General features: G+C 36.9%; 6 protein-coding genes across 6 annotated transcripts; 3 read left to right on the top strand and 3 right to left on the bottom strand.

The window, feature by feature from the left end:
* Positions 1–436: 436 nt before the first annotated feature.
* MONOS_7443 (uncharacterized protein) lies at positions 437–9453 on the bottom strand (the record flags this gene model as incomplete). The annotated part of the gene is made up of 3 exons (XM_067877768.1): positions 437–8619; positions 8700–8959; positions 9165–9453. The coding sequence occupies 3 exons, from the start codon at positions 9451–9453 to the stop codon at positions 1102–1104; spliced, it is 8067 nt and encodes a 2688-aa protein (XP_067725540.1). The 3' UTR covers positions 437–1101.
* Positions 9454–15168: 5715 nt separating this feature from the next.
* Positions 15169–16119, top strand: MONOS_17717 (uncharacterized protein; the record flags this gene model as incomplete). Its single annotated transcript, XM_067870664.1, has 1 exon — positions 15169–16119. The coding sequence occupies one exon, from the start codon at positions 15169–15171 to the stop codon at positions 16117–16119; it is 951 nt and encodes a 316-aa protein (XP_067725541.1).
* Positions 16120–17737: 1618 nt separating this feature from the next.
* Positions 17738–19146, top strand: MONOS_7442 (uncharacterized protein; the record flags this gene model as incomplete). Its single annotated transcript, XM_067877767.1, has 1 exon — positions 17738–19146. The coding sequence occupies one exon, from the start codon at positions 17738–17740 to the stop codon at positions 19010–19012; it is 1275 nt and encodes a 424-aa protein (XP_067725542.1). The 3' UTR covers positions 19013–19146.
* Positions 19147–21291: 2145 nt separating this feature from the next.
* Positions 21292–22963, bottom strand: MONOS_7441 (Syntaxin 5B). The gene is made up of 8 exons (XM_067877766.1): positions 22573–22963; positions 22430–22519; positions 22313–22382; positions 22224–22242; positions 21958–22157; positions 21818–21870; positions 21651–21745; positions 21292–21553 (listed from the first exon to the last, which is right to left on the bottom strand). The coding sequence occupies exons 1-8, from the start codon at positions 22915–22917 to the stop codon at positions 21394–21396; spliced, it is 1032 nt and encodes a 343-aa protein (XP_067725543.1). The 5' UTR covers positions 22918–22963; the 3' UTR covers positions 21292–21393.
* A 112-nt stretch (positions 22964–23075) lies between these two features.
* On the top strand, positions 23076–23546 carry MONOS_7440 (uncharacterized protein). The gene is made up of 2 exons (XM_067877765.1): positions 23076–23187; positions 23242–23546. The coding sequence occupies exons 1-2, from the start codon at positions 23094–23096 to the stop codon at positions 23364–23366; spliced, it is 219 nt and encodes a 72-aa protein (XP_067725544.1). The 5' UTR covers positions 23076–23093; the 3' UTR covers positions 23367–23546.
* Positions 23547–23549: 3 nt separating this feature from the next.
* MONOS_7439 (uncharacterized protein) lies at positions 23550–26483 on the bottom strand (the record flags this gene model as incomplete). The annotated part of the gene is made up of 6 exons (XM_067877763.1): positions 23550–23820; positions 23884–24284; positions 24381–24827; positions 24909–26236; positions 26299–26354; positions 26432–26483. The coding sequence occupies 6 exons, from the start codon at positions 26481–26483 to the stop codon at positions 23684–23686; spliced, it is 2421 nt and encodes an 806-aa protein (XP_067725545.1). The 3' UTR covers positions 23550–23683.
* Between the last annotated feature and the right edge of the window lie 73 nt (positions 26484–26556).

Below are 26556 nucleotides of genomic sequence, written 5' to 3' on the forward strand. Positions count from 1 at the left end.
GGTGAGTGAAAAAAAGTTACCTTGGAAAAAACCTTTACACATGCGTTTTCATCCAAAAATTTTCAATTTCGCAAATATTGCAGCTGTTTGTGTTTTCTTTTTTTCAAAATTAAATATGAACAGCAAATGTAATTTAATAATTATTGTATTCTTATTCTTTGAATAAAAAGACATGGGATAAAATAATTCACTTTGTGAATTTAGTTCTTCGCAGCACTTTCAAAGATTTTTCTCAACATTTAAATGTTTTCATATTTTTTTTGCACGATAATGTCAGAATTATTATTATGAAATTGCAGAGAAAGTTTGCAAGAAATCTCAGTTTTTTTTTTTTTTTCCATTATTGCGTTAATTTTTTCTCCGCATTCTTGTTATTTCACTCTGACCTGTTTGTGAAATCTATCTTTTTACTTTTTTTTTTTTTTTTTTTTTTTTTTTTTTTTTTTTTTTTTTTTTTTTTTTGACAATGAAGATGCAACTTCTGACTTCAAAAAAGAAGAATGATCATTCAAAATATATATAAACATGAAAATGAAAATGGATATAGACAAAATGTGAAGAACAAATAATCACAAAAAAGAGTTGCTGCCTGAAAACAAAATGAAAGAAAAATAGTTAATAAAAAAATATATATATACAAATTAATTGCAAAAGAGAGTTACAAAGAAATAAAATATGAAAGAAAAATATCCCCAAGCGATAAATGAAAGAATAATAAATTTATGAAAGGTGTTGTAAATTACACAAAAATTTTTAAAACAAATATTCATCAAATATTTAAGGAAAAAGAAAGGATTAATATCATGTTTCGAAAATCATTGAAAAATTTTTAAAAAAAAAATGAAGTTGTTGTGAAAATTCAAGTCATCGCCCTCCATGCAGAAGCGGAAAAACTGAAAAAAATGAATTTGAACGAACATTGAAGCATTATTTGTTAATTTTCCATACTCTCTTTTCACTATTCTTTCCTCAAAATAACTGTTAGCAAAAAGACATTCAAGAATCTTATCCAATGCATTGACAAATAAAAATTATGAAAAGAAGTTCCGTCAATTGCTTTGATGAAACAAGAACAATTGCTCCTCAAAGCATAAGCCAGATTCATGGACTGTTCGAGATGAGCGAGGCACAAACAATTTTTGTTTCTTCAGTGTAATCGATTGCATCTGACACAGTCACTATCGTTGCTCCAGGCGGAAAGCGTTGGAAAAACTCGCGCTTCATCCCAAACAGCGATGGGCGATCGTCTTTGTTCTGTGCCACTGATGATCTCACCAGACGGTTGTATGTCGTTCCATCCGTTTGTGACATATCCGGTCTCTCCCCATTCACAATCTTCTGCCCAGCTACCTCTGCCTCAAACTCCCCAAATGGGATCTGAAGTGTCAAGCACTCCCATAGCATCATTCCGATCGAGAATGCAACTGATTCCTTTGTTGCTCCCATCTTCTTGTTGATCAACAGTTCTGGAGCCTTCCATCTCAGGCACTCTTTTTTGAAGTCATCTTCATCCTCAAAGGCAGACGAGGGAAGAGAATCTTCATCGTCGTCATTATCACTGGCAGAAGTCACAACAGTCGACGAGGAGATCGACGATGAGTCTGAATCATCAGATGAAAGGAAATCAGAGTGCATCACAACGCAGATCACCATGTGCTCTGAGAACAGCACAATGTGCGGACTCAGACTGCTCAGCGACTGAAGCGGAATTTCCGTTTCGTCGAAAGAATGGAGCGCAAGATTAGCCACCCAGAACAGGATCTGGGCTGCTGTCAGCTCCCTCTCCTCCAAAGAGCCAATCGCCATTTCCTTCTTCTCATTCCTTCCATGAAGCAACATGAACAGCGAATCCCTCAGATCCACAATCAATTTTTCATGTGGAGACGAGCATGCCATTGCATCCACCAGATTCGACATAGATGAGGTTGTTGGACACAGATCCTCCCCTCGAACAAATGTTGATTCTGTGTCTGAAGTATCTGTGGTAGAAGTGGATGAAATGGAAGGTGATGGTGTTCGCTTTCTTGTCTCTTCCTCAACTTCTTTCTCATCCACCTTCTCCAGCATCCACTCTGGGATCTTGTCTGAGTCTCTTCCCAAAATGTATTCAGTGGAGCCACTTTCAGACAGAAGATGCTCAGATGACTCCGAATGCCCCAAGCTTTTCTCATACACCCTCTTCTTTATCCTCTCTTCGTTCTTCTTTTCAGCTTCCCTCTCGGCTCTCCTCCACTGCTCCTCTGGTGACATCTCCATCGTCACCATCTCAAATGCCTTCGGGTCTTTTCTGATGTTGTCATTCACAATCTCTCTCAGATCTTCTGCTTCATTCTTCGCCTTCCTCCATCGGACAGCCAAAGCAACAATGACTACAAGCAGGATAGCACAAACAACGCACACAATAATCACGATAATCGTCCATTTCGATTTTCCTTCTTTTCCTCCTTCAACAATCCTTTCATCTCCTTTTGATTCTGGCGCACTTGCATTCTTAAGAATGAATGACCGAGTTGATGAAGGAGACTCTCCATTTCCAAACAAAATGCATACGCTCACTTCTGTCTCCTCTTTCGCTTTCTCCAATTCTGAAGACGAAATAATTGAATGAATCTCATTCTCCGAAATATAACCTTCTTCATCAATTTCCTCTCTCACAATTTCCTCTTCATCTCCATTTTTCATGCAAATCTTCAGCGACAAGTTGCACGGAAGAAGCAGCTTCCCGCGAATGTTCAAGTCCACGCTCCCACTCGCCTGTGTTGTGTTCTTCACTTCTTCCAGAACCGGCACAAAATACGACGATCCTCTTTCTGAAGCTATCCCTCCCAATTGGCATCCTTCGTCCAATATCCACAGCGATGAGTTATCTTTCAGTCCATCTCCCCCTTTCACGCTCGCAACATTCAGCTCCCCATTCCCTGTGCAAATCGTATTCCTTCGAGCTGATGGATATCCTTCAATCTCAGGATTGTTGTTTTCAAATTCTCCTTTTTCAATCTTCACACCCCCTCCACTCACCCACAATCCGCCTGTCTTGCTCCTCATAATTGTTGTTTCTTTCATCTCCACACAGCCGTTTTCAATATCAACCAAGGACCCATTCCATTTGCATAATCCTTCTATTCTCTTTTTTATTTCATTGAAATTTTCTTTTTCTTTTTCTCCATCAAACAGGCATGCCTCAATCCTCACATTTTTGGATTGCCTTATCTGCATCATGCTTCCCTTGTCCACAGAATTCACACACTTTCCAAATGAGCTGTTCAGCACACTCACCTTTTGCTCATGATCTTCCAAAGCAACAACACATCTTTCTGATGCTAGAGTCACATTCTCAATCATCATCTCTTTCATCTCCACCTTCGCTTTTCCTCCAACGCTCACAACATCTTTCTCACATTCGATATTCGATATTCTTGCTTCATCAATTATCACATCTGATTCTTCACAAAATGAAAGCACTGATCTTGTTGAATGAATATCTCTGAATGTTGTTTCTGAAATCTTCAACTCTCCACTTTCCATACTCACAATTGAACTGTTCATCTTCAGTTCAATTGCTGAAGAGAAGAACTCACATTTTTGAATCTTAGTTGATCCATTCTTCACTTTCATAAGGTAACTGTGAGTTGATTCTAATCCATCTTCAAACTGGAATGAACACCTCTCCACTGAGCATTCATTCACAAACTCCATGATGCAATCCTTCTCTGTTGATTTCTCAATCTTGGATTTAAATTTCACAATCGCCTGCGTCTTTTTGAATGAATTCACAACCAGGTTTCCAATCACACATTCACCATAAACGCCCCCTTCCTCGTCAATCAGAATCGCATTCATTACTCCTTCCTGAATGTGATCAACCCCACAGTTGATACTCACACACGGACTGCTCTGTGCCCCGCATCGTCTGCCATCCTCCCCTCCAACATTCAAAAACACTTGCAGACCTTTAAAGTATGTGATCAGCGGAATCAGATCCTTGATTCCCTCGATTTCTGAATCGCATCCGCAGATGGAGTTGTCTGAGTTCAATGACTCCTGGTTGTAGTTCAAAGTGAACAGCGTTTCGTTTATTTGGTGCTCAATCGAGTAACATTTGATGAATATATCGTTCCCAACAAAAGCCTCATTCATATAAAACATGATATTCACAATGTTAATCCTCAGGCGTGGTATCTGAGTTTCATCAGCATAGTTAACATTTGGATCGGCTCCATTGATAAACAGTCCTCCGCCGCGCCCTGTATCAGTCGAGCATCTGCACATCGAAAGCGTGCTCCCATTCACTTTCAAAACAGATTCTTCGCTCTTCAGAGTCGCTCTCATCCCCCCTCCTTCTGTGCTCAAATCACTCTTGCAATTTGATATCGAACACTCATCGATCACACACTCCACTCCATGCTCAAATGATCCAACTTCAATGACACTCGCCCCAATCCCTTCATTCGTGATGTTGACAAATGAACACCCAACAACCCTCAGAACTGGTCTGTTGTCATTTGCATATGAATGAGTGTTTTCTTTTTCATTCATCTGGCTTTCTTCCTCCATCATCGATATCAGACTTCTTTCTGTCACAGCAGCAAATGAAATGTTCACATTCTGAATAATCACCTCACCTGCACTTGGGCTGAAAGCAATCAACCCTTTCAACTCTGAAATCAAACTCAACGAACACCTCTCAATCACAACACTCCCCCCATTCACTCTCATCACACAATATCCAAAACTTTCTGCCACTCCCCTCCCTGGGCCAAATGAACAGTCAGAGACAGACAATAATGTGTTTGTTCCAGATGATTCAATCAATACTTCATGATGGGTTGTGATGGATGGCTTGGTGAATGACACATTCACAAATGACAGACTCACATTCGAGGATATCATTGAATCATTATCCAGATCATTCTCATCTTCATCACTGATCGTCACCCCTGTCCCTTTCTTTGTTCCTTCAATCACCACTTTTGGTGACTCTGAAATTGATGATGAAAAAGACAAAAATGAAGATGAAAATGATATGGAATGGCTCAGGAACCCTGATCCCACAATGGCAATATGTGTTTCCCCTTCTCCAAGTGTTGGATATCGAAGTGATATCAAGTGGTCAATCGATGTGCATGGTGCTTCTGAATATCCACACCAACTGAAGTCTCCTCCTTTCTCTCTCGAAACAAACCCATCCCCACTCCAGTTCCTCCACAAAAACACAACCAGTGGAATCACATATCCCTCCTCCCCTGTCGTCTTCCTCTCCCATCCACACAACTCATCCAACAATCTCAGCTCCTCTGAACTCATTTCCCATTTCAAATGCTCCTTGTTCACGATCTCACTCAGATCCCATCCTGAAACAAACATGTTCTTCCCTTTCCAGGCATTGCATCCTTCAAATTCCATTCCTTCAAGCACAAATAATCCAATCTCTTCAGGAAGCTCAACAAACATCCCTCCTCCAATTCCTCTTCCCACTTCATCAATATCCTCTGATGGCACAGCACACCCTGATAAGTTCACATTTTTCATCTCCAAACTCCCTCCCTTCCCAACTGAAACCATCGTCCCTCCTCCTTTCATCCCACTACCGCCTGAACATACTGATGACAAATTGCATTCTTCAATATTTGCAACCCCATTGACACCCATCTCCACATTCAAACATCCTCCTCCAATTCCACCTGTCACTTTCACTCCCCTCATTCTGCTGTTATTCATCTCCAATTCAACTCCATTCGAAATGACAATTGGAGATTTCTCATTCATTCTCAATCCCACTTCTATCACAAATCCATTCACAATCAACCCTCCTCCCTCAATACAAATTACGTTATATCCAATCAATTCATTATTTGCAAATAAAACAGAACAGCTGGTCATTGAAATGGTTGATGATGATGAGTGGATAAATGTTCTTCTCTTCCCATTCATTTCTTCATTCAACATGAATGCCAAATTCATCATATCAAATGATTTTGTGCACTCAATAAGGTTGTTTTGGGTTATCGAACCTTCATCCCTCGCAACCACCTTCGTCCCTTCTTCTTTCCCAGATATACACACCCCAAATGAAGCCACTTTCATCTCATTCTTTATCAACGATTCTGAGATAATTTCAATCTCATTCACATTGATGCTCGCTCTCTTCTCAACACAATAGTCAATCGTCTCACACCCAAACTTCTCAAATCCACATCGGCTGTGATCCAATGCCACCTCTCCGCTCCCATCCACTGTCAATTTTGAGCCAATTGAACACAAATACACAAACAGCGGAATTACTTCCTCTTCTCTCCCATTCTCACTCCCACACAACTCCAAAACATCAGAGCGAATAAAACTTGAGTCAAAAAATGAAAATGAAGTTGAATTTATTTTTGACTCCAACAACACACTTCTCCCACAATGAACAAACAAATTCTTCCCATATCTCGCTTTGTTATTCTCTCCAAACAAACCCTCTCTTCCTGATTCAATTTTCAATGAGCTGTCTCTGCTCTCCATCACAATCATTATTCCTCCTCCTCTTCCTTCACATCTTCCTTCACTTCCACCTTCTCTTTCCCCTGAACTCTTCGCCTCACGTCCATTAATCGCACAACTCCCATTCACAACAACACCTCCTTCCCCTTTCACAACAACACGAATCCCACCTCCTCTTCCATTGCAGCTACACCCCTTTACAATACACGATTCAATCACAATTATCCCATTAACCCCGTCATCTCTTTCTGCACCAACCACTCCACTCAACCATCCCCCATCTCCATTTCTCTTCTCAATGTCGTTCACATCACATCCACAAAACACAACTGATTTCACTCCTTCAGTAAACTCGATCAGTGAATGCTCTCCAAATGTCAATGTCTCTGTGATCACCAATCCCTCCACTTTCACTTTTCCCCCAACCACATTCACAAAACAATATCCAATGGAATTCTCAGAGGGACAAACAACAGAACAGTCAGTGAATATGATGAGAATGGAATTGGATGAAATCAGCGATGATGCACCAGATAGAGCAAATGGAATGCTAAACCTGATGTTTCTCATTGAACATTTGCTCAAAACCTCAATCAGACAAGATGACTCAAAAATCTCTGGTGCTTTCACACCCACTTCCTTCTCATTTGTGCTTGAAAAAATGTCCCATTCAAAGGAACCATTTACCGTAACCTCTTCAGCAAGCTCAAATCCTGAATCCAATTCGATCTTCTTGTTTGTGTCTGGATGTCGTGTTTGAGCTGCATGGGTGATGGTGGCACACGGATAATAGTCAAATCCACAGAACCACGAGTCGTATCCACCCAGCCCATCCTTCACCTTCCCCACATGTGACTCACTTGGATATGAATCCAGAAACACATTCAGTGGGAATAGCCCCATTGTTGTGTCACTCCGATCATATCCCACAATCTCATTGTATTTTGAATTGTTATGTTGGACATTCAGCTTTTCAGTTGTAATTGTCCATCTCTCTGAATCGCTCCCATTCACAAACACATAATTCCCTCCCGATGAAGCAGAACACCCTGAAAAGTCAACTGACACAATCGAGAAGTCAATCGAGTTGTCAGCCAGATACAGCATCATCCCTCCTCCATATTTGCCACTTGCGCATCTCTTGATTGTTGTTGTTCTTTCAACCCGCAACTTGCTTGTGTCTGTTTCCAACTCAACCTTGATTCCTCCACCACTGCCATTCTTGCTCTCACAATCTTCGATTGTTACATTCTGAACAACAAATGTCTCCCCCTCCTTCACACTCTTTTCCACAACCACCCCATCTCCACTTGTTAACTTCACATTCTGAACTGTCACATTTGCCAGTGTGCTCTCTCCCGATGTTGCAGACGTTAAGTACAATATAGATGAAGAGAATGAAGAAGGAGAAGATAGATCCGGCTCAGAGAACAATGATTTTGAGACATTCATATTTATGATCTCCACACCAACCATCGATAGCTGTGACAGCGGCACCACAAACACTGACGACGAAATTGCATTCGTTCTCCTTCCAAAAATGCTCGTGGTGATTACAACATCTTCCAGCGAGAGTGATCCATTCCTATCAGAAACCACAACCACGCTCGGTGAATGACTTGAATTTGAGTTACAATCAACCTTCATATGCAATAAACCAAGATGACCTGTCGACACACTGAACAGCGGTCCAGATGAAAAAAGTGCTCCTGTTCCAATCGAACTTTCCATCCTCCCTTTCCCGATGACTGAAATCTTCTTTTCCCCAATATCAATAGTTGTTGTCTCGCTTTGATGATTTCCTTCCAACAGGTTAATCGCTAAGCTAATTTGTACCTCACACATTTTTAAAGCTTTCTTTACTGTTAGACACGCATGTGTCGTATTTTCCCCACAAAATTGAGATGCATCACTCCCATTCACTGACACATATATCGTTTTGTCCTTCAGCCAAACCTTCTTTTCCGTGTGCTGAAATGTCCAACTCTCAGGACTCGAATAGTTATATCCGTAACATACTCTCCTGTCATCTGTATTCGTTGTGTAGCATTCAAAGAATGGATTATCCGAAGACAAATATAGGCTGTGTTCATCTTCGTAATATATGTCATGACCACATGGAGTATTTTCCAGACACTTGCAATCATAAAAAAAGAAGAAATAACAATAATGCCCATCACTTGGTATTGTTGCTTGATTTGGATGTAATCTCAAACCACCTCCATATGATGCTGCTGAACATGAGAAAAACTGAATGTTCCACATTTTGAATGGTGTGGCAGGAACAGTTGCACAATACATTCCTCCACCATAATAATTTGTGACGAAGCACGAAGTGAAACTGCAGTTGAACACGCATGCGCTCTCCCCTTCTCCTTTTTCTTCCCCAATGCATCCTTGCACTGAAACATGAAAAGAATGAAGATAAAGCCCTCCTCCATAACTATTTGCTTTGCAATTCTGGAATTTACATTTACTGATTCGAGTACATGATAAAATGGTGTGAGAATACAATCCTCCTCCATATTGATTTTGAGCAGTACATATATCAAAAGTGTTGTTCTCGATTTGAATTGACTTAATAATGTAACATATAATTCCCCCGCCCCGGCTAAATGCAAAACAATTATTAAACAAACAATTCGAAACAACAAGTTCTCCAGAATTGAGATTGTTCATACATATAGCCCCTCCACTAGATTTTCCATCGGAATATGAATCGCTTGTTCCTGTTGTTTTCGATCCGTTCCACTCGCACCAAATGAATGTATTTGGTCCATCATCTGTTTTATTTTGTCTCGCTGGATGTTTCCTTTCATTTTCTGTTCCGATGTGTTCAACATTTCTTGTTCGACAGCATCCAATAAACGTGGTGTTTGAGGCAGTTAAAGAGGCCAAGGGGTTGTTGAGCGAGGGAACAATTCCTCCATCATACACGTCACAAACCGATGAAAATGAGCAACTGCTCATCAGACATGTAGTTTGGGAAAAGGAAGTTGTTGGAGATGAACAATCTGAAGATGCTGTTGAGATGTTGAAAAATATCAGATGAGAAAGTGAAACATGAGGAATAGAGAGTGAAGAGAGGAACGGGGCTGATGTGACGCAAAAAGAAGAGAAACAAGAAGAATAAACAGAAACAGAACATTTTTCTGAAAACTCTCCTTTTCGTGTTTTTGAAGAAAAAAGAGATGGAAATGATTGCAAAATTTCAGTTGAAGATGATCTCAGTGAAATGTTGGTGAAATATCCATATCCTCCAGTCAACAAAAATGGAGATGTTTCACTCTTTACCATTATGCTACAACCATCCATTTCGGAAAAACTTCCATCCCCAACTTCAAAAATATTTCTTTCATCGTTTTGGATCAGTCCCAATGATATGAGCTTCATTGAAGAATTTATCAGAATAAAATATCCGTCAATATCACTTTCTTTCCGTTTTCTTCCCGTTTTCTTCGTTTCTCCTTCATTTAAAAAATGTGATTCGTTCATTATCTCTTCCCTACTGTCTTCCTCAATTTGGTTGTTTCTTTTATCTGGTTGCTTTTGATATTTCTTCCTAATTATTTTATGTTTTTCACATTCATTCATTCCATCTTGATTCTCTTCGATTAATATTTCTAATATGTTTGCATCTCCATTTATGTCCTTTTGAGAACTTCCCAACAAAGTGTGGTTCAATATTTCCATTTTTCTTTCGTTTGTTGATTTCTCCACAAGTTCTACCTCAGCGCCAGTGGCACCATGATTCATGCACTTCATACACATTATGCAAACATAACAACATATTTCTAACAGCATGGAACTTATCCACACGAAGAAAATACTTTTCTTTTCTTAACGGTTTTCTCTTTTTTAGTATGGGAAAAATATTATGAAAAAATCATCTGAATATTTGAGATATAAATATAATTAAAAAATATAAATTATGATGATGTGTTCAAAATGGTGAAATTATTTTTGGAAATGTTCAATTGTTAAACAATGAGTTAATTATTCATGTGTTTTTTTTTCGACATAATTATTGTCACAGAGACTATAGTTACGAAAAAAATTTATCATGGAATAGAATTTTTTCATAACTCCCAATGAAATGAAGAATTAAGTTTGTTTCATCCGCCACCTGTGTTCAAAAACATAAAAAAAAAAAAAAAAAAAAAAAAAAAAAAAAAAAAAAAAAAAAAGAAAAGAAAAGAAAAGATAATATATTTTGTTGAATTACTCAAAAGTAAATAAATGTGACATTTTTGTTAAAAATTAGACGTCAATAAAACTTCCAAAAAACATGGGTGATTATTTTTGCAATAATATTTCTTTTATCAAAATTTTCGGTTTGAAAATTTTCATTGAAGAGAGAGAAATAAACACTGATTAGAAATGACTCCTTTCAAAAATATTTTTTTGTTAATTTTTTCTCTGATATAGTCTTATGAAAGAATAAAACCTCTCCAAATAAAAGAAACATTTGAAGAATGAACACCCCGTTATAAATTATGGTTTCATAATTAATCTCACATAAATGTCTTTTTTCTTCAAAAATTCAAATGGGATGAAATTTTTTGCTTTATGAATTTTTTCCCACACTGTATTTTCAAATAATTGTTCAAATATAATTTTTTTTAGAAATAATTTTGATTCGTCATGTTTTATTTAATATTATGTGAGTGTTAATAATAGTTGACACTTTAAATAGTTGTGGACAGTGGAATTATCTCAACTACTATTGATCGTTGCATTTTGACAAAAACCAAACTATTTCCTCATTGAACATAAACAAATGATACTAATGTCAATGAAACAACTTGCTTCCTCGAATGAAAAGAATGAAATTATTTTTCGGAGAAACTCGGAGAATCTTATTTCTCCAGTTTCTCCGAAAAGAAAAAATAATAATGATGAAACATCACTGTGTTGGATAAATCATTCAAACAATTCATATCAGTTCATATTCAATGAGGAAATAGTTGGGTTTTTGTCAAAATGCAACGATCAACGGTTGTTGAGATTTCTTTACTGTCCGCAGTTATTGAAAGTGTCCATTAATATAATAGTTAGGGAAAAAACCCTGTTCAGGGAAAAAACCTTTGCACAGCAGCAAAACAGATAGATTTTTAAACATGGACTAAAGAGATAGTGTTCTTACGTTAAAAGACGTTATTCTTTAAGGTGATTTTATGTGTTTTTTCGAAAAAACAACACAAAAATGGAAAAAATGATCAGGATGTTTTTCACTCACATGACAACGCATTTTCACTTTTCATATTGACATTTTTTATTTGATTTGATTGTAATTTTATTCATTGACAATTGATCACATTTAATTCTTCAATTATTGTAATTAATAAAAGCTGCAATTGAAGTGTCAAAACATGTTATGAAGTGAAACACGAGATGAAAAACATAAATGAATTGGGATTTCTTTTCATTATTGTTCAAAAAAATGAAAATTACCATAGAAAAACATTAAAGTGACATGATAATGAAGAAGAATTTCAAAAAGTCACGATCATGAATAAACACAATTGAAAACTTCTAAATAAAAGTACCATCAAATTCACAGAAACAAATACAAACCATTTTCCAATTGCGAAAGACGAATATCTTTTTTTGTAAAGAAACTGAAAATCGTGAACATGAAACAAGTTACAGACACATTTTATGGTTCCTTTTCCCATAATAAGAAACTCAATACACAAAAATTCACAGAATTCATTGATTATTTAAGCAACAATATTCAGTACTTCGAAAACAACTTCAATCAATAGATATGTGTGTTTATATCAAAAAACGAACTCATTGAAGGTTTTATTATTTTCTTTTATTTTCAAATATTATTTTTGCGTTCCTTGAAACGTAGTGTTCTGCATTCGAAAATGCACCGATCGCTATGTGAAAACAAAGCAAAAAAGGCATTGTTTGACAAAGAAATGAAAAGGCTGTTATCTAAAGATAGATATTCAGATTTTTGCTTAACGGAGAAATGAAGGAGCGACTTGATTCATGTGAGTGTTCATTCATGTTTTCTATGAGAACATTGTGCCATCTGTGAAGACAAATAATTTTAATGCAAAATGAGCGAAGTGAGCAACATTGGTGCATTAACAATTTCCAGAAGTTAAATCCTAGCTGCTGTGATGTCAACAACATCATTCGTTTTATCTCACCGGTTTTCTTGGAAAGAGTTTGAAGCTATTCATTCAACAATGTTTTTAATAGGAGAGTGAGGAGGCAAGTTAAATGAAGTGCATATTTTGACCGAGAAATATCGTAATCGACGAATCACATCGAAAGAGAGGACAAAGCAATTTCCGAATTCACGAAGTCTATTTTACGGAACTCCAGCAAATGAAATGTTCGCTCATGGCAACAAAATATTCCATCCTTGTTTGTGAAAGCTATTGAATTGTTTATTGAATAATCAATTTGCTTTTCAATAATTGTGTATGGGGCAATCTTCACCAAAAAAGAGAGCCGAAGAGATATAAATGAATTGCAAGTGGTAGAAATGCTCTTTTAGAAGAAGCAAGAATAGATGGGGTCTTCTGTAAGACAAATACAGCTTCATATTAAAGAAAACAATACAAATTTGAATAATGCCAATCAACGAAAATATTTGGAGGAGTGATAGCTACTATGAAAGTCAAAGCTATATGTGTTCATTAAAGTGAAAATTTCAGTTAATTCGTGCATTCTGTGTGGTGAAATAATGAGAATCATAATCATCAAATAATTGCAGTTGAATATCACATGTGAAACTTCAAGGAATACAAAAGGTTTTTCAAAGGAGGAAGTATTTATTTGGATAACAAAGGATGTAGATTTAGTCAAGCAAAGTGATTTGTATATTCTTTAATTCAACGATATAGCAATTCTCGAGTGTCAATTATTGAGAACGACATATGAAAATTTCCGATTCTTCAATGAACACTCTCTTAATTTTTTATGTGAAAATTTTAGAGTCAGTCCATTTTTGACATAAAACAGTAATATCCTTTCGAGTGAAATGATGTTTGTTAAGTGCAAGGTCAAGGAAAAAGAGGAAACAGCACGAACGATACTTTCGAAAACCAAAGATCTGTATTTTTAAATAAGATTGAGAGCATCGATGCAACTTTCGACTTATGATTGGATAATTTATCCACTTTAGATGCTCATATCAATCAGCATGTATTTCACCTTCATATAAATTAACAAAAAGAACAACAAACCATGGACTCGACAAAATAAATGAAGATCCATCAAAGTTCAATTTAGCCTGCTGGGTTGAAAAAGTTATTTCCTGTATTGTTGGTAATAATATTTTTTTATTGCCAGAGTTCAGAACTTTCATCGGATTCATCAGAAAAGTTGTACTCGAAATCTTCACTTTTTTTCTTCATTTCAACAATCGAACGAGTACAATAAATCTTCACGTTATCGCAAGACTCGTCTGTGGCTTCAGTGTTTGTTTCATCAATTGTTTCGTTATACTCACTATCAGTGTAATGTTTTTTCTTCCATTTCGTAATTCTTTTTTTCCTGCTTTCAATCTTTTTTCTGTTTTTCTTTTTTTCAGATTTTTCGCTATTATCTGATATTCTGGATTCTTTTTCATCACTAATATTATCATCTTTCTTCTTTATTTCTTCAACTTCGTTCAAACTTTCATCTCCATTTTTTTCATTGTTGAATAATGGAATGGTGACAACATAATCCTCACCATCTTGTGAATCTGTTTCTTCATCCTCACTGTCAGATTGCGTGGAATCACCGATTTCTGTTGCGCAATCTATATTTCCTTCATGAGAAAAATAAGAGGTTTGCATTCTGTTTTCAGTTTTTGATTGCTTATAACAATTTGACTTTTTATTGCACTGTTTGCAATTTTTCTTTGTTATCTTTTTTCTTCTATTCACTCTTTCAGATAATTCTGCCTCAAGCTTTTTCTCACCAAATTGCTTCCATTCTTCCAAAATATTCGGAGAAGTTATGCATTTCCCGGAAATGGACCATCGGTTTGTTTTTTTTGTTGGCTTAATGTTTGGAGGAAGTTCCTTTATTGTTTTTGACAGAACATGTTGTATTGAAGGCGAAGTGATTCCCGCTTCTGAAAACCCGTGTCGAATTGTTCTTGGAGCCAAAGCAGGATAAGTGCAATCAGCAATGGATTTGACAAACGTTAAAAAGTCTGTTTGAATGTTTTTTATCGATGGTTCTTTGCATACGTGTTTTAATTCTTTTTTTAAAACTCCGTTGGGGCCTAGGTCCAAAGGTTGCAGTAGATGCGATGTATGCGATGGGAGAACAACCACATCCACACCTTCCTCCGATAGCTTTTCCCAGAGATGTCTGTTGCGCCGAGATGAATGTCCATCCAAAATGAGAAGAGCTGGAAGTCTTGAATCATGTGAAATCATTGTGTGTTGATCTTTTTGATGATCATTATTTAATCTTTTGTTTTCTTTGTCTGTAATTTCTTCTATGCATTGTTGATTAGAACTCACATTAAGGTATCCTCCATGAAACCACCACTCATAACAACCGTCAACATTCGTTTGTTCGAAAAGTCTTTGGGATTCAGTCGAAGATATCCCAGAATTACAGTCATCTTCATATTCTTCTTTTGTGAAAATGAATCCGTTATCATCAAATTGCATTAATTCGTATTCACACTCTTCTTCTTCTTTATTATCATGAGAATAGATGTTTTTAATATTATTAAAATGCGAGGACGATGTGGCTGAAGAGAGAGGTGAGGATGATGAGGCTGAAGAGAGAGGTGGGGATGATGAGGCTGAAGAGAGAGGTGGGGATGATGAGGCTGAAGAGAGAGGTGGGGATGATGAGGCTGAAGAGAGAGGTGAGGATGATGAGGCTGAAGAGAGAGGTGGGGATGATGAGGCTGAAGAGAGAGGTGAGGATGATGAGGCTGAAGAGAGAGGTGAGGATGATGAGGCTGAAGAGAGAGGTGAGGATGATGAGGCTGAAGAGAGAGGTGAGGATGATGAGGCTGAAGAGAGAGGTGGGGATGATGTGGCTGAAGAGAGAGGTGAGGATGATGAGGCTGAAGAGAGAGGTGGGGATGATGTGGCTGAAGAGAGAGGTGAGGATGATGAGGCTGAAGAGAGAGGTGAGGATGATGAGGCTGAAGAGAGAGGTGGGGATGATGAGGCTGAAGAGAGAGGTGGGGATGATGTGGCTGAAGAGAGAGGTGAGGATGATGAGGCTGAAGAGAGAGGTGGGGATGATGAGGCTGAAGAGAGAGGTGGGGATGATGAGGCTGAAGAGAGAGGTGGGGATGATGTGGCTGAAGAGAGAGGTGGGGATGATGAGGCTGAAGAGAGAGGTGGGGATGATGAGGCTGAAGAGAGAGGTGGGGATGATGAGGCTGAAGAGAGAGGTGGGGATGATGTGGCTGAAGAGAGAGGTGAGGATGATGAGGCTGAAGAGAGAGGTGGGGATGATGAGGATGAGAGTTGTGGTGGGTGTGAAGATTTATTTGATTCATTTGATGATAATGAATCAAAATTTTTAAAGTCATATATTTTATCTTTTGTTGTACTCGTGATATTTGAGTCGCATGTTATGTCAGTTGCGTTTGAATTTTTTTTTGGTTTGACATGTTTAAAATGGGTTGTTGAAGTTGAAGATTGATGTGTATAAAGATGATTATTTATTTTTTCAATTTTTCTTCGTTGTGTTGTGATGTATTCCATTACATTGTTCAGTATAATTTCTTCAAATAATTCTGCTGTCATCCATCCTTTTGTTGTTGAATGTAGAATAAAATTATCATCGTACCATTGCTGTTTAATTTCTTTTTCATATTTTGTCGTGAGGATGAGATGAGTTGGAAGATGCCCTCCATCGGCAGTGACGATAAATAAAAGCGTCAAATGTCTAAGTGGAGGGACTTCCAGCACTGGGAGAAATGAACATATTTTCGAGACAATTTTTTTCTGTTTTGTTTTTTCGTCTATTTGGCAACTTGTTTCGTCAAGTTGCAAAATAAGTGATGGATGATATTTTTTAATAAACATTAATCGTCGAAGATTTATCAAAAACGTTTTTATATTCGTTTCTATTGAAGCCCTCAATCGGGCAATATCCAAATTTATTGGATTAATTGTTTTCAGTTGTTTGTGTCGATTGACGAAATTTCTTGCCCACTTCACACTTGGCATTTCAACAAACTCAACTGTTTCTAATTTCCTTTTCATTCTAATTCTGTAAGCCTTTGTTTTCAATTAATAAAAAAAGAAAAAAATAAATAAATAATCACAAACCAATAATGGAATCGTTTCAAATGTTGGTTGAGTAGTAACATCGCTCCAATTGATAATTTGGAGAACAAGCTCTTCTTCTTCTTCTTCAGTTAAATATGAAGGTCTTCCGTTTTTTCTTTTTTCCAATCCACGCTTTGTCATTTTTTTAGCCCTTAAGTTTTGAAAGTATTCCTTTCTATTTTTGTATTTTGCAGAATTTGTTTTCGATTCTAATTTATCCTTAAAAGATTGGAAAAAAATTCGACAAGGCGAAGTCATTGCTATTTTTGAGAAATGTTATGGTTCAGAAAACCATAAATTATATTTATTTCGAAAAAAAACTGAAAATATACCTAATAAAGTTCAAATTGAGCAGAAAAAAATGAATATTAGTGATGTGCAAAGTTATTTAATAATTATGAGACCATGTGCACAAGTTTCGTATTTTGTGCGGGTTTTTTCCCTAACTATAATCACTAACAATAAAAAATTTTTTTCCGATTCTTTCGGCATAGGTCTGAATTGTACCATTTTGTTGAAGCCACAAAAAAATTTGAAATTTATTTATTATTAATTGTTATTATTTAATGAAACTCAAATCGATCGGAATGAAGCAAAATAATAATGTTGAAAAACTACATGAAAATTTAGTGATCGATACACCACAATAAAATTTAATTGTGATCTGTTCCACTATAAAATGATTTCTTTATTTTTTAAGGTGTTTTTTCACTTCATTGCTTATTTTAAGTTTCATGTTTGAAAACATACGTTTTTAATTTTTATTATCAGATGAATTTTTGATTTTTATTTTATAGATATTAGCTTATGAATGAATCTGTTGAAGTTGATCATTATTTCAATGTATCATATAAATGCATGTGAACAAGGAAGATCATTTCGTTCACTAGACGAATTCGTTCACAGGGTGTGTGTGGAATGGAACAAAAACCACTGGGACAAGTGGATCTTATACAGATGGAGTTTCGAGTGGAGGTGCGATTAAAATGAATGATCTGGCAGCTGGAACACTTTCAGTGAAATTTTGTTCGTTCAATGACTGCTATGCGCATTATGATGGTGGAGGAATTATGTGCTATTCAATCAATTCAATCAAGATTGAGAACAGCTCATTCAATGCATGTACTGCTCAAACAGATAATGGAGGAGGGATGTATGCCAGGTCTATTTCATCATGTGTCAGGATCAGTGGTTGTGAATTCCAGAAATGCAAAGCAAGTTATGATGGAGGAGGACTTTTTCTTAATTCTTTTCAGGTTTCTGGATCTTCGTGTATTGGAACGGAAAGTGGCAAAGGGGAAAGCGCTTGTGTGTTTGAGTGCTCATTCACTTCGTGTTCTCTTACAGGTTCAAGTGGCGGAGGGATGTATTGTGTTACTGTTCCTGAAAAATTCAAAATGAGGAGCCTCCAATTTATTTCGTGCGACGCATCGTCATATGGAGGAGGATTGTGTTTTGCTCCAAGTCAATCAACAGCTCCAAGCAACAATCTTTATTTTTATTTCTTCTTCTTCCACGATTGCAGATGCACAACCACTTCCACTCCATATGGCCATGATGTGTATTTTGAAGATGATAACAACCTCTTTTCGTCAAGCAATCCGTTCTATGAATCGTACACAACGAATAGCAATGAGAAGAGAGTGTGCTATGAATATTATAATGGAAGCAGTTGGAAATATCAGCATACAGAAAAGAAGGAGTGGTTGAAGGAAGGGATGAAAGATAGATATGTTGGGGTGAGTGGAGATGATTCGAACAATCTGTGTGGAATGAGTGAGGCAGCGCCGTGCAAGACAGTGGGGCATGCAGTGGGGTCGAGCATGGCGCAGCTGAGCTCGACAATCACAGTGCTGGGTGGGAGGCATGTGAGTGAAGGAACAACGATCAGTGTTGGGGAAAAGATGATTTCTGTTATTGGGAGAGGGAAAGCGGTGAGTGTGATTGGGACGAGTGCGCTTTCGACTTCTTCGTCAACGCTGTTCAGCATATCTTCTGGTCAACTGGAGGTGGGGCATGTGGGGATCGATCACAACGCAACAAGAAGTCCATCGCCGAGTGTGTTTGTGGTGTCTGTGGGGAGCGGGACTCTTTCGCTGGAGGATGTGGTGATCGACTCTTCGACATCAGGAGGAAGTGGAATGACGAAGCGTGTGTTTGATGTGGTACTGATGCAGTTGAAGACGATTGATGTTGAGATAAAAAAGCAATTTAACCGCATCTCCTCAAAGACTGAGTTGTCAACTCAAAGGGAACCGTAGTCAAAACCTGATCCTGGAGTTTGCTATTACAAAAACGAAAAGTGCTTTTTTTTCTTTTAATTAATATTCTTTGCTCATTTATTGAACTTTTTTTTTTCATTTTTTAAAAAAAGAATACTTTTAAAATCACAAAATGTAAGAATTAATGTTTTCTTCAAAAATGAACTTTCAAAAATTCGTAACAAGATCCAAAACAAGAACAAAACAAAACATTTATGTGAAAAATTCATCAAACATGGAGCAAACATCAAGTGAATAAAAGAAAAAACGAACAAAAATGTGCAAGCCCAGAATGGTTTTGAATAAAAAAAAAACCAACAATTTGAATGAGAAAAACCCGAGAACACAGAGATTGAAATCTCTCAAAACATCACAAAACAATTTGCTGTGAATTTTCGAAGACAGACCCATCCCCTTTGTTCATAGCTCAATTCTTATGCCCCCTTTCCTTCTTCTTCCCTCTCTTCTTTCAACAAGATCCACACCCTCCATATGTTCTCCATCTCCCTCTTCTTTCCTCTCCCTTCCAATAAAAAAAACTGCCCCTCGACCTCACTCAACAAACACATCTGCTCCATCAGCCATATGCTTATCCAGCATCCTTTCCTCCGCTTCATCCTCACTCCCCAACAGCCTGCCACTCACCATCTTCTCTCATTTCTTCTGTCTGTTTTTCCCATCCTTTCTGCTCCAAAACACATCGTATCTGTCACCTCCTTCAACATTGCCAACAACATTGCCAAGCGTGTAATCATCAAACCTGCAAACGCTCCTCACCCCATTTCATTTTCCCATCGCAACATCTGCAATCCGCAATTCTGCTCCGTCATCTTCTTCGCCCGACTTTCCATTAATACCAAGCTCAATAACCAAGCTCAAGAATTTTTGACTAACTTTTTCTAACACTCCGCGCCTTCCCATTCCTTCCTTCAGTCCCAGATTCGCTGCACATTCAAATCTCAGTCCATTTACTTTTATTCTATTCATCTTCCTTAAACACCTCTGAAAAAAAAACATCCAACTGCATATTTCTTCTTATTCCCATTTGTTTCCCTCATTTCGTTTGATCCATCAATCATTTTATATATTCCTTAATTCATTCTACTCATTCATGCTTCTCAAATCCTTTCCAAAACAGCGGTTCTTTCCTTTCCAACATTACCATCGCGTTCATGAACAAAGAAATGTAGGTTGCATTTAAAATCGAAACTTTTTTCGGAAGCCAAATGCAAAATAAATGTTTCAATATAGAAACAACAAAAATAATAATAGATTTTTTATAATCTTTAATATCAATAAAAATTTATAAATATACCATTAGATATGCATTCATCAACTTGTATTTTGTATTTCTTCGTTTTTATTAACAAATTATAATGTTTAAGCGGATATATCGCGTATTTGCCGATTCAGAAAGAATAACGATTGATAAGAATATATGACACTTGTCTTTCCATTTTAAGCACAATAAATTAAACCTTTTCTTCAAATATAGCATTGAAAAATCGTTTAAAACTCCACAAAGTCTTTAAATTGAACAATAAATATCTTGCCTTAAAAAAGAAAATATTATGGGACAGTGATCACTAAATTTTCATGTAGTTTTTCAACATTATTATTTTGCTTCATTCCGATCGATTTGAGTTTCATTAAATAATAACAATTAATAATAAATAAATTTCAAATTTTTTTGTGGCTTCAACAAAATGGTACAATTCAGACCTATGCCATTCTTTCAATCTTGAATAAAAAATTTCAATTCAAAAAAATGTTTTGCGTATAAACTTAAAATAAAATTTGATTAAATAAAAAATGAGAAGTGGTATATAATTACAAATATTTTTTTCTTATTACTCAGAAAAAATACTCAGACAGAGAAAATAATGAATATGGGACGAAATATTTTACATTGTGAATTTTGTTCCACACAGTTCTTTCAAGATTTTTCTAAACTTTTTAATATTTCAACATTCAATATAACACAACGATGTCAGTTTTGTAATTATACGATTGCAAAAAAAGTTTGGAACAAATTATAATATTATTCATAAATGAAAGAATTCTGTCACATATTTAAACATTTATTCATTGTTTTCATATGAAGCTTTGAGTTAACTTCGAGCTTGCATTATGACATAGCTAATTGCTCTTTTAAGTGTCAAGTTAATAAAAAAATCTGATGAATAAGTTTTTTTATTTTTCCAACCTTTGATTTCAAAACGGATCGGACATATTTTTATTCATGTTATTTTGCTTTCTTTAAATTGAGAAATGTTGAGTTATCGATTATTTCTTCATATTGAAACAATTATTTTTTTTTACGATGGATAAAAAAAAATTCAATAACTTTATTTCTTCGAAAACAAAAAAGCAAACATAATTCATTTAATAAAAATCCCAAATATAAGCAACATAACGAAAATTGCAAGAAAGCATTTGATGATTAGTCCGCGGCGTGATGCAAATTTTCGCTTAGCCTTTTCAAGTGCAGATATTGAAGCATCCATGTTTTCAGTTGTCTCATCAAGATTTGCATCAATTCTGATAAGTTCCCATTCGGATTTAGTGAATAAATAGAAACAATATAGGAAATTTTTAAATAAGTATTACTGTTACAAAAAATTTTTTTGATGCACACAATTGAAGACTTTCTCTCTGTTGAGTCAGAAGATGACCCAAATCCTGAAACATGGTGCTTATTTCACTCATGGCCCGGTGTACCATATTCAAAGACTATTTAAAAAAAAAAGATAATTAAGAAGAAATTCATTCATTTCTTCATTAATATAAAATCATTTGACATACAGCTGTTCTTTCATCATGTCTTCTCTCGGTAATCAGAGGAGCATAATTTTCATCTAACAGTCGCATTCAAACAAATAAATATTCATCAAAAATTAATATTTCACATTTGACTTGTATTCAAAATTCCATTGTAAACAAACCAAGTCCATTATTGTTCCATTTTGCATCATCGTCCTCTGCCATGCTGCTGTTGAAACGCTGAGTGGGTATTTGTTTTTGATTTGAATGACGTGGTAAATTGAATGATGTGGATGCTGATGAAGTGACAGAAGAAGAAGAAGAAGAAGAAGAAGTGGAGGAGGAAAGGACAGGCGTTGGCTCATCAAATTCATCTTCAAACCTACGATGTTTTAAGTTCAAACAAATTGCAAGAGATTTATTATTATCAAAAAGAAATTTACCATACTGAATTTTGTGAGATCCTTCTTTGTGAAGCATACATAAGAAAATAAGCAATAAACTTAAAAATTTATTCAAAAATACTAAATTACATACTTCGTCTTGGAATAGCAACGTCTTCAGTTCCCATGAACAGATTTCGTCGTTCAGCCCTTTGTTGTAAGTACTTCAAAAAATAATAATAAACAAAAAAGAACAATAAAATTTGCATACTTCAGCGTGCTCCTTCAACTGTGATTGAAAAGCTCTTGTTAAATCTTGAGTTACACTTGCCAAATCCTCAACAATTGCTTTTGAATGATTCTGAAAAAAAAAATGAAAATATGGTGAGTATTCTTGAATGACTCAATGCACACAATTGTGGAAGCATTCATTGATGCGTTGCTAAGAAGTTGATTGATTCGAGCTATTTCTCCAGAAATATCTTGCATGTCTGTCTGAAAGCTCGCAGAAAGAAGGTCGATTTGAGACTCATTTTCATCAAACAAATCTTTTCTTTTGGAAAGTTCATTAAGATGGGAAAGTTTTTTAAGGCACTGTGCTGTTTTTCCCTGAACAGTTTTTGCTCTCTGTAAAATCTGCATATATTTCGGATCAATTTTTCTGTTTTTCTTTTGCAATGAAACGGACTTTCTCTGAGGAAGTGGTTTTTTGGCTTCATTTTCTTGCACAAGATCGAAAAAGCGTGAAGTGATATCCATTAGATTTTCCAAATAGCGAAGCTGAAAAAATAAAGTAATTATTTATGGTTCTTCTTCATACTTTTTGTTTTGACTTTTATTGATATTAAATTATCATTTTTAAGTTGATAACAGAATAATTTTTGATTTTTCGTTATTCGATTAAAAATATCAAGGGCATTTTGATCAAGTGATAAATGTCGGAGAAACAAAAGGCACCAGAGACACAACGAACGCAACCTCATCTTGTTTCTTTGGAAGATGACGATGAATTTGAAGAATTTGAGGGAGGTTTATTGATTATAAACATTTATATTGCTTTAGTTCGTGATTTTGATTTTTCAGATTTTTCGGCTCCAACCGCTGACATAGACGCTGGAGAGTGGCAAGACGAATGGGACGAAGAAAATCCAGATGATGCATTTGCAATTCACATTCGCGAAGTTTCAGCTGCTCACAAGAAGTCGTGATCACCTTCTCCACTTCAACATTTTTCTTTTGTGTTAAACTTCACTGCAATTTCTTCTTGATCTATCACTTCGAGAAATAATTAATGTACGATTAGTTCATTTACTAAATAAATCTTCTTTTACATCTCATTAACTTTGCTGACATTTCCCCCAAAATCTGAACAGATTTGGCTTATAAAATTGTTTTCATAGAATGGCGAAATGATACAAAAGCATAAAATTGAAAGAAAAAAATAAAACAAGGAAGAAAGATTGATACAAACAACTTGAAGGCTTATACAAAGAAAAAATAATAAGATTTTGATTGTTGAATAATTCTACTCTGACTCTTTTTCAAGTCCATTCGGTATAAGATATTTTCCTGTGCTTTTTTCATCAATAACAACTGATTCACTGATGCGTTGCATTGTTTTGGTGATCGAAAAGGATTTCTCTTCAGAAGGTGTTTCTGAATCTGCAACATAATTTGTCAAAGATTTTCAATAATAAAAATAAAATTTAAAAAAAAGGAACACACCTTCAGAAGAAGATGTCTGAACAGGGGTGCTTTCTTTTTTCTCTGCAGATACGAAGGGAGACAAATGATAATCGCCCTGGAGTGGAAGAGTGCCCATAGGCGAACCTTGGGGCTGGAGTGAAGTGACAGGAGAAATTTGTGGTGATGATGTGCTTGTTTGAAGTGTGCGAGAGGGATACTGCGACTTTGCAGTGCCGGCAAGCATTTCTGAGCCGTCCCGCCCTGTATTCAGATGATAGCCTGCTCCGCGACGGATCGAAGAATAAGAAGCAGAAGAGAATGAAGCATTCGCTTTTGATGCGGAAAGGTTCGATGCTCCTCTCTCAGTCACTTCGGCTTCTATCTCTCGAACGCGCTCAGCAATATCTTCATTTGATGCATCAGACCAATTGGAATCCACACTGTTGCAGAACAAATATTTTATTAAATAAACAGAAATGATTAGCAATATTCATTAAATTCTGTTTAAAAAAACGAATAAAAAAATATATTCAAACCTCATTTTTTCATCAGCATCTGCCGTCTCTTCGGTATCCACTCTTATTTCTCTGTCTCTGAGCGACGCATCGTGTGGGTTGCGCAGTTTGAGTGGTGTCACTTTCGACGAAGTTGCCGAGTTCCTCGCAAACATGTTCGTGTCTGCATCGTACGGAAACGCATTCGATCCGAAACGAGCAGTTGACCAGCCGTTTGAGCGTCTTGTGGTCAGCCCCCCGTCTCTTTCGCTGAGCAGCATTCCATCTCCAGCCACTTCCCTCATCCGCCCACTCAGCGGAGAGCGGCTGAATATTTCAGTGTATTCTTGGTCTGACATGGAACTGCTTAACCCAGATGAGGATGTGATTGCAAGATTTGAGCCAGTTCCAGCTGGAGTGAGAGGATTGGGCGAATGCTCTGTGGAGTTCAAAGGCGGAAGATGTGGAATGTGATGGCGTGCTGTTCCACTATAAACAAATATGTAAAAAAAATGAAAGAAAAGCAGAAAATAGACAAAATCATGAAGAACATAAAAAAAAGAAACAAACCTCCCAGCATCCGGAGTGTAATACTGCAACAGCGTATTCCTGCTTTTTCTGTACTTTGGATCGAGATATGCATGATACACTGTATGTTCTGGATGTTTGTGACCAGAAGGCGAGTCTGTGTCATTCAGCAGTGTTCTCTCTCTCTCAGACTGCCACCCTTCTCCTTTCCCTTCAATAGAAGCAATCCTGTCGCTTTCTCTCCGCTTTGTGTGTTCTGTCTCCATTCGCCCGCAGTGCTGTGAATGTGCCTGCACCGCCTTAAACAAATTACGCTGCTGCGCCTCTCTTTCAGCACGCTGCGAGAGGCGCGCTGAAAGATATGTCTCCATCATCCGCTCTCTCAAGTCTGCATTCTCTGAGACTGCACTGTAAGTCATAGAAAGCGGAGGAACAACCATCGAAGAATACGTCGCTGCCCCGTTGGCCTCCCTCAGCGAAGAGGCAGAGAACGGAGGCGTGGATGGAGTTGCTCCATTCACAGACATTCGAGAAGTTGCAGAAGCAGAAGTTCGATATGAACTTAATTGCGTGTCTGTCCTGCTTCTTTGTGTTAAACCTCCTCTCATCGATGCTGAGCCAATCGGGTTTCTGTCTGCCATCCCGCTTTTCTCTGCCTCCTCTTCTGCTCTCTTTGTCCGCTCTTTCTCGTGCTTGTGCAAAACAACAGCAGCATAACGCTCTCCCTTCAGCCACGCAGAATATGCTTCTGGGTTGATCCCTTGCGACTCACAGACTTCTGGATGATCGCGGAATAAATCGCGAGGAACGTATGAGGCAACCTTGCAGATGAATTCAGGGTCATAGCATTCATCTCTTCCTGTCCATCCCCCGCTTTTTCTTCCAGTAGTCATCCCTCCTTCACAACCCTTGCTCGTATCAAGTTCTCTTTTTGACAATTCACTAGAGTTTAGACGCAATGGAGGAAGAGCCGAAGCTGGCATTGCCTTCATAGCTGGTGGGCTTGACGGTTCTTCCCTTCCTGTTAATTCTTCATTGGGTGAATTGGAATTATTATTCGCATCATCAATTTGTTGATTTGAAGTGTCATTAAGTTGAGGATTTTGTTCAGTTTGTTCTGGAAATTGCTCCTCAATAAAAGAAGTTTCTCCAACCTCATGATTTTCTTCGGATGAGACTTCATTTGCGTTGGAACCTGTTTTGTTTGTGCTTTCTTCAATGTCAGCTGTTGAACGTGGAGAAGGAAATGGAGGCAGAATCGCTTCGAACACTGGAAGTTCTCCGGTTGGTTTTAACTTCGGACGTGGTCCAAAATCGACAACTTTTGGAACAATGTATCGTTGTGCAATTGGTTTTTTGTGAGTCTCAATCTTTGAAGACAAAAAATTAAAAAATATTTCCAACACACACACACAAAAAGAAAACAATCTACCATTTCATAAGGTTCCTGCTGAGACCTCTGGGAAAAGCTCCCTGTGACAGAACGAACTTTGTAGATTAAGCATTCCAAAGCAAGAAAACAAGAAGAAATATATAACTTGGTAAATACAAAAACTAAAACACACAAGTTTCTTGATTTGATCGTAAAGTCGAAAACCGTGGCTCGATTATAGCCATATCAGTAAAAGCTGATTACGCCTTTATTGTTTATAAGCAATAAAAAGCAAATGAAGAGGTTATTTCCCCCATA

The sequence above is a fragment of the Monocercomonoides exilis genome (assembly GCF_001643675.1).
Source record: "Monocercomonoides exilis strain PA203 chromosome Unknown scaffold28-1221067, whole genome shotgun sequence".
Lineage (NCBI taxonomy): Eukaryota > Preaxostyla > Oxymonadida > Polymastigidae > Monocercomonoides > Monocercomonoides exilis.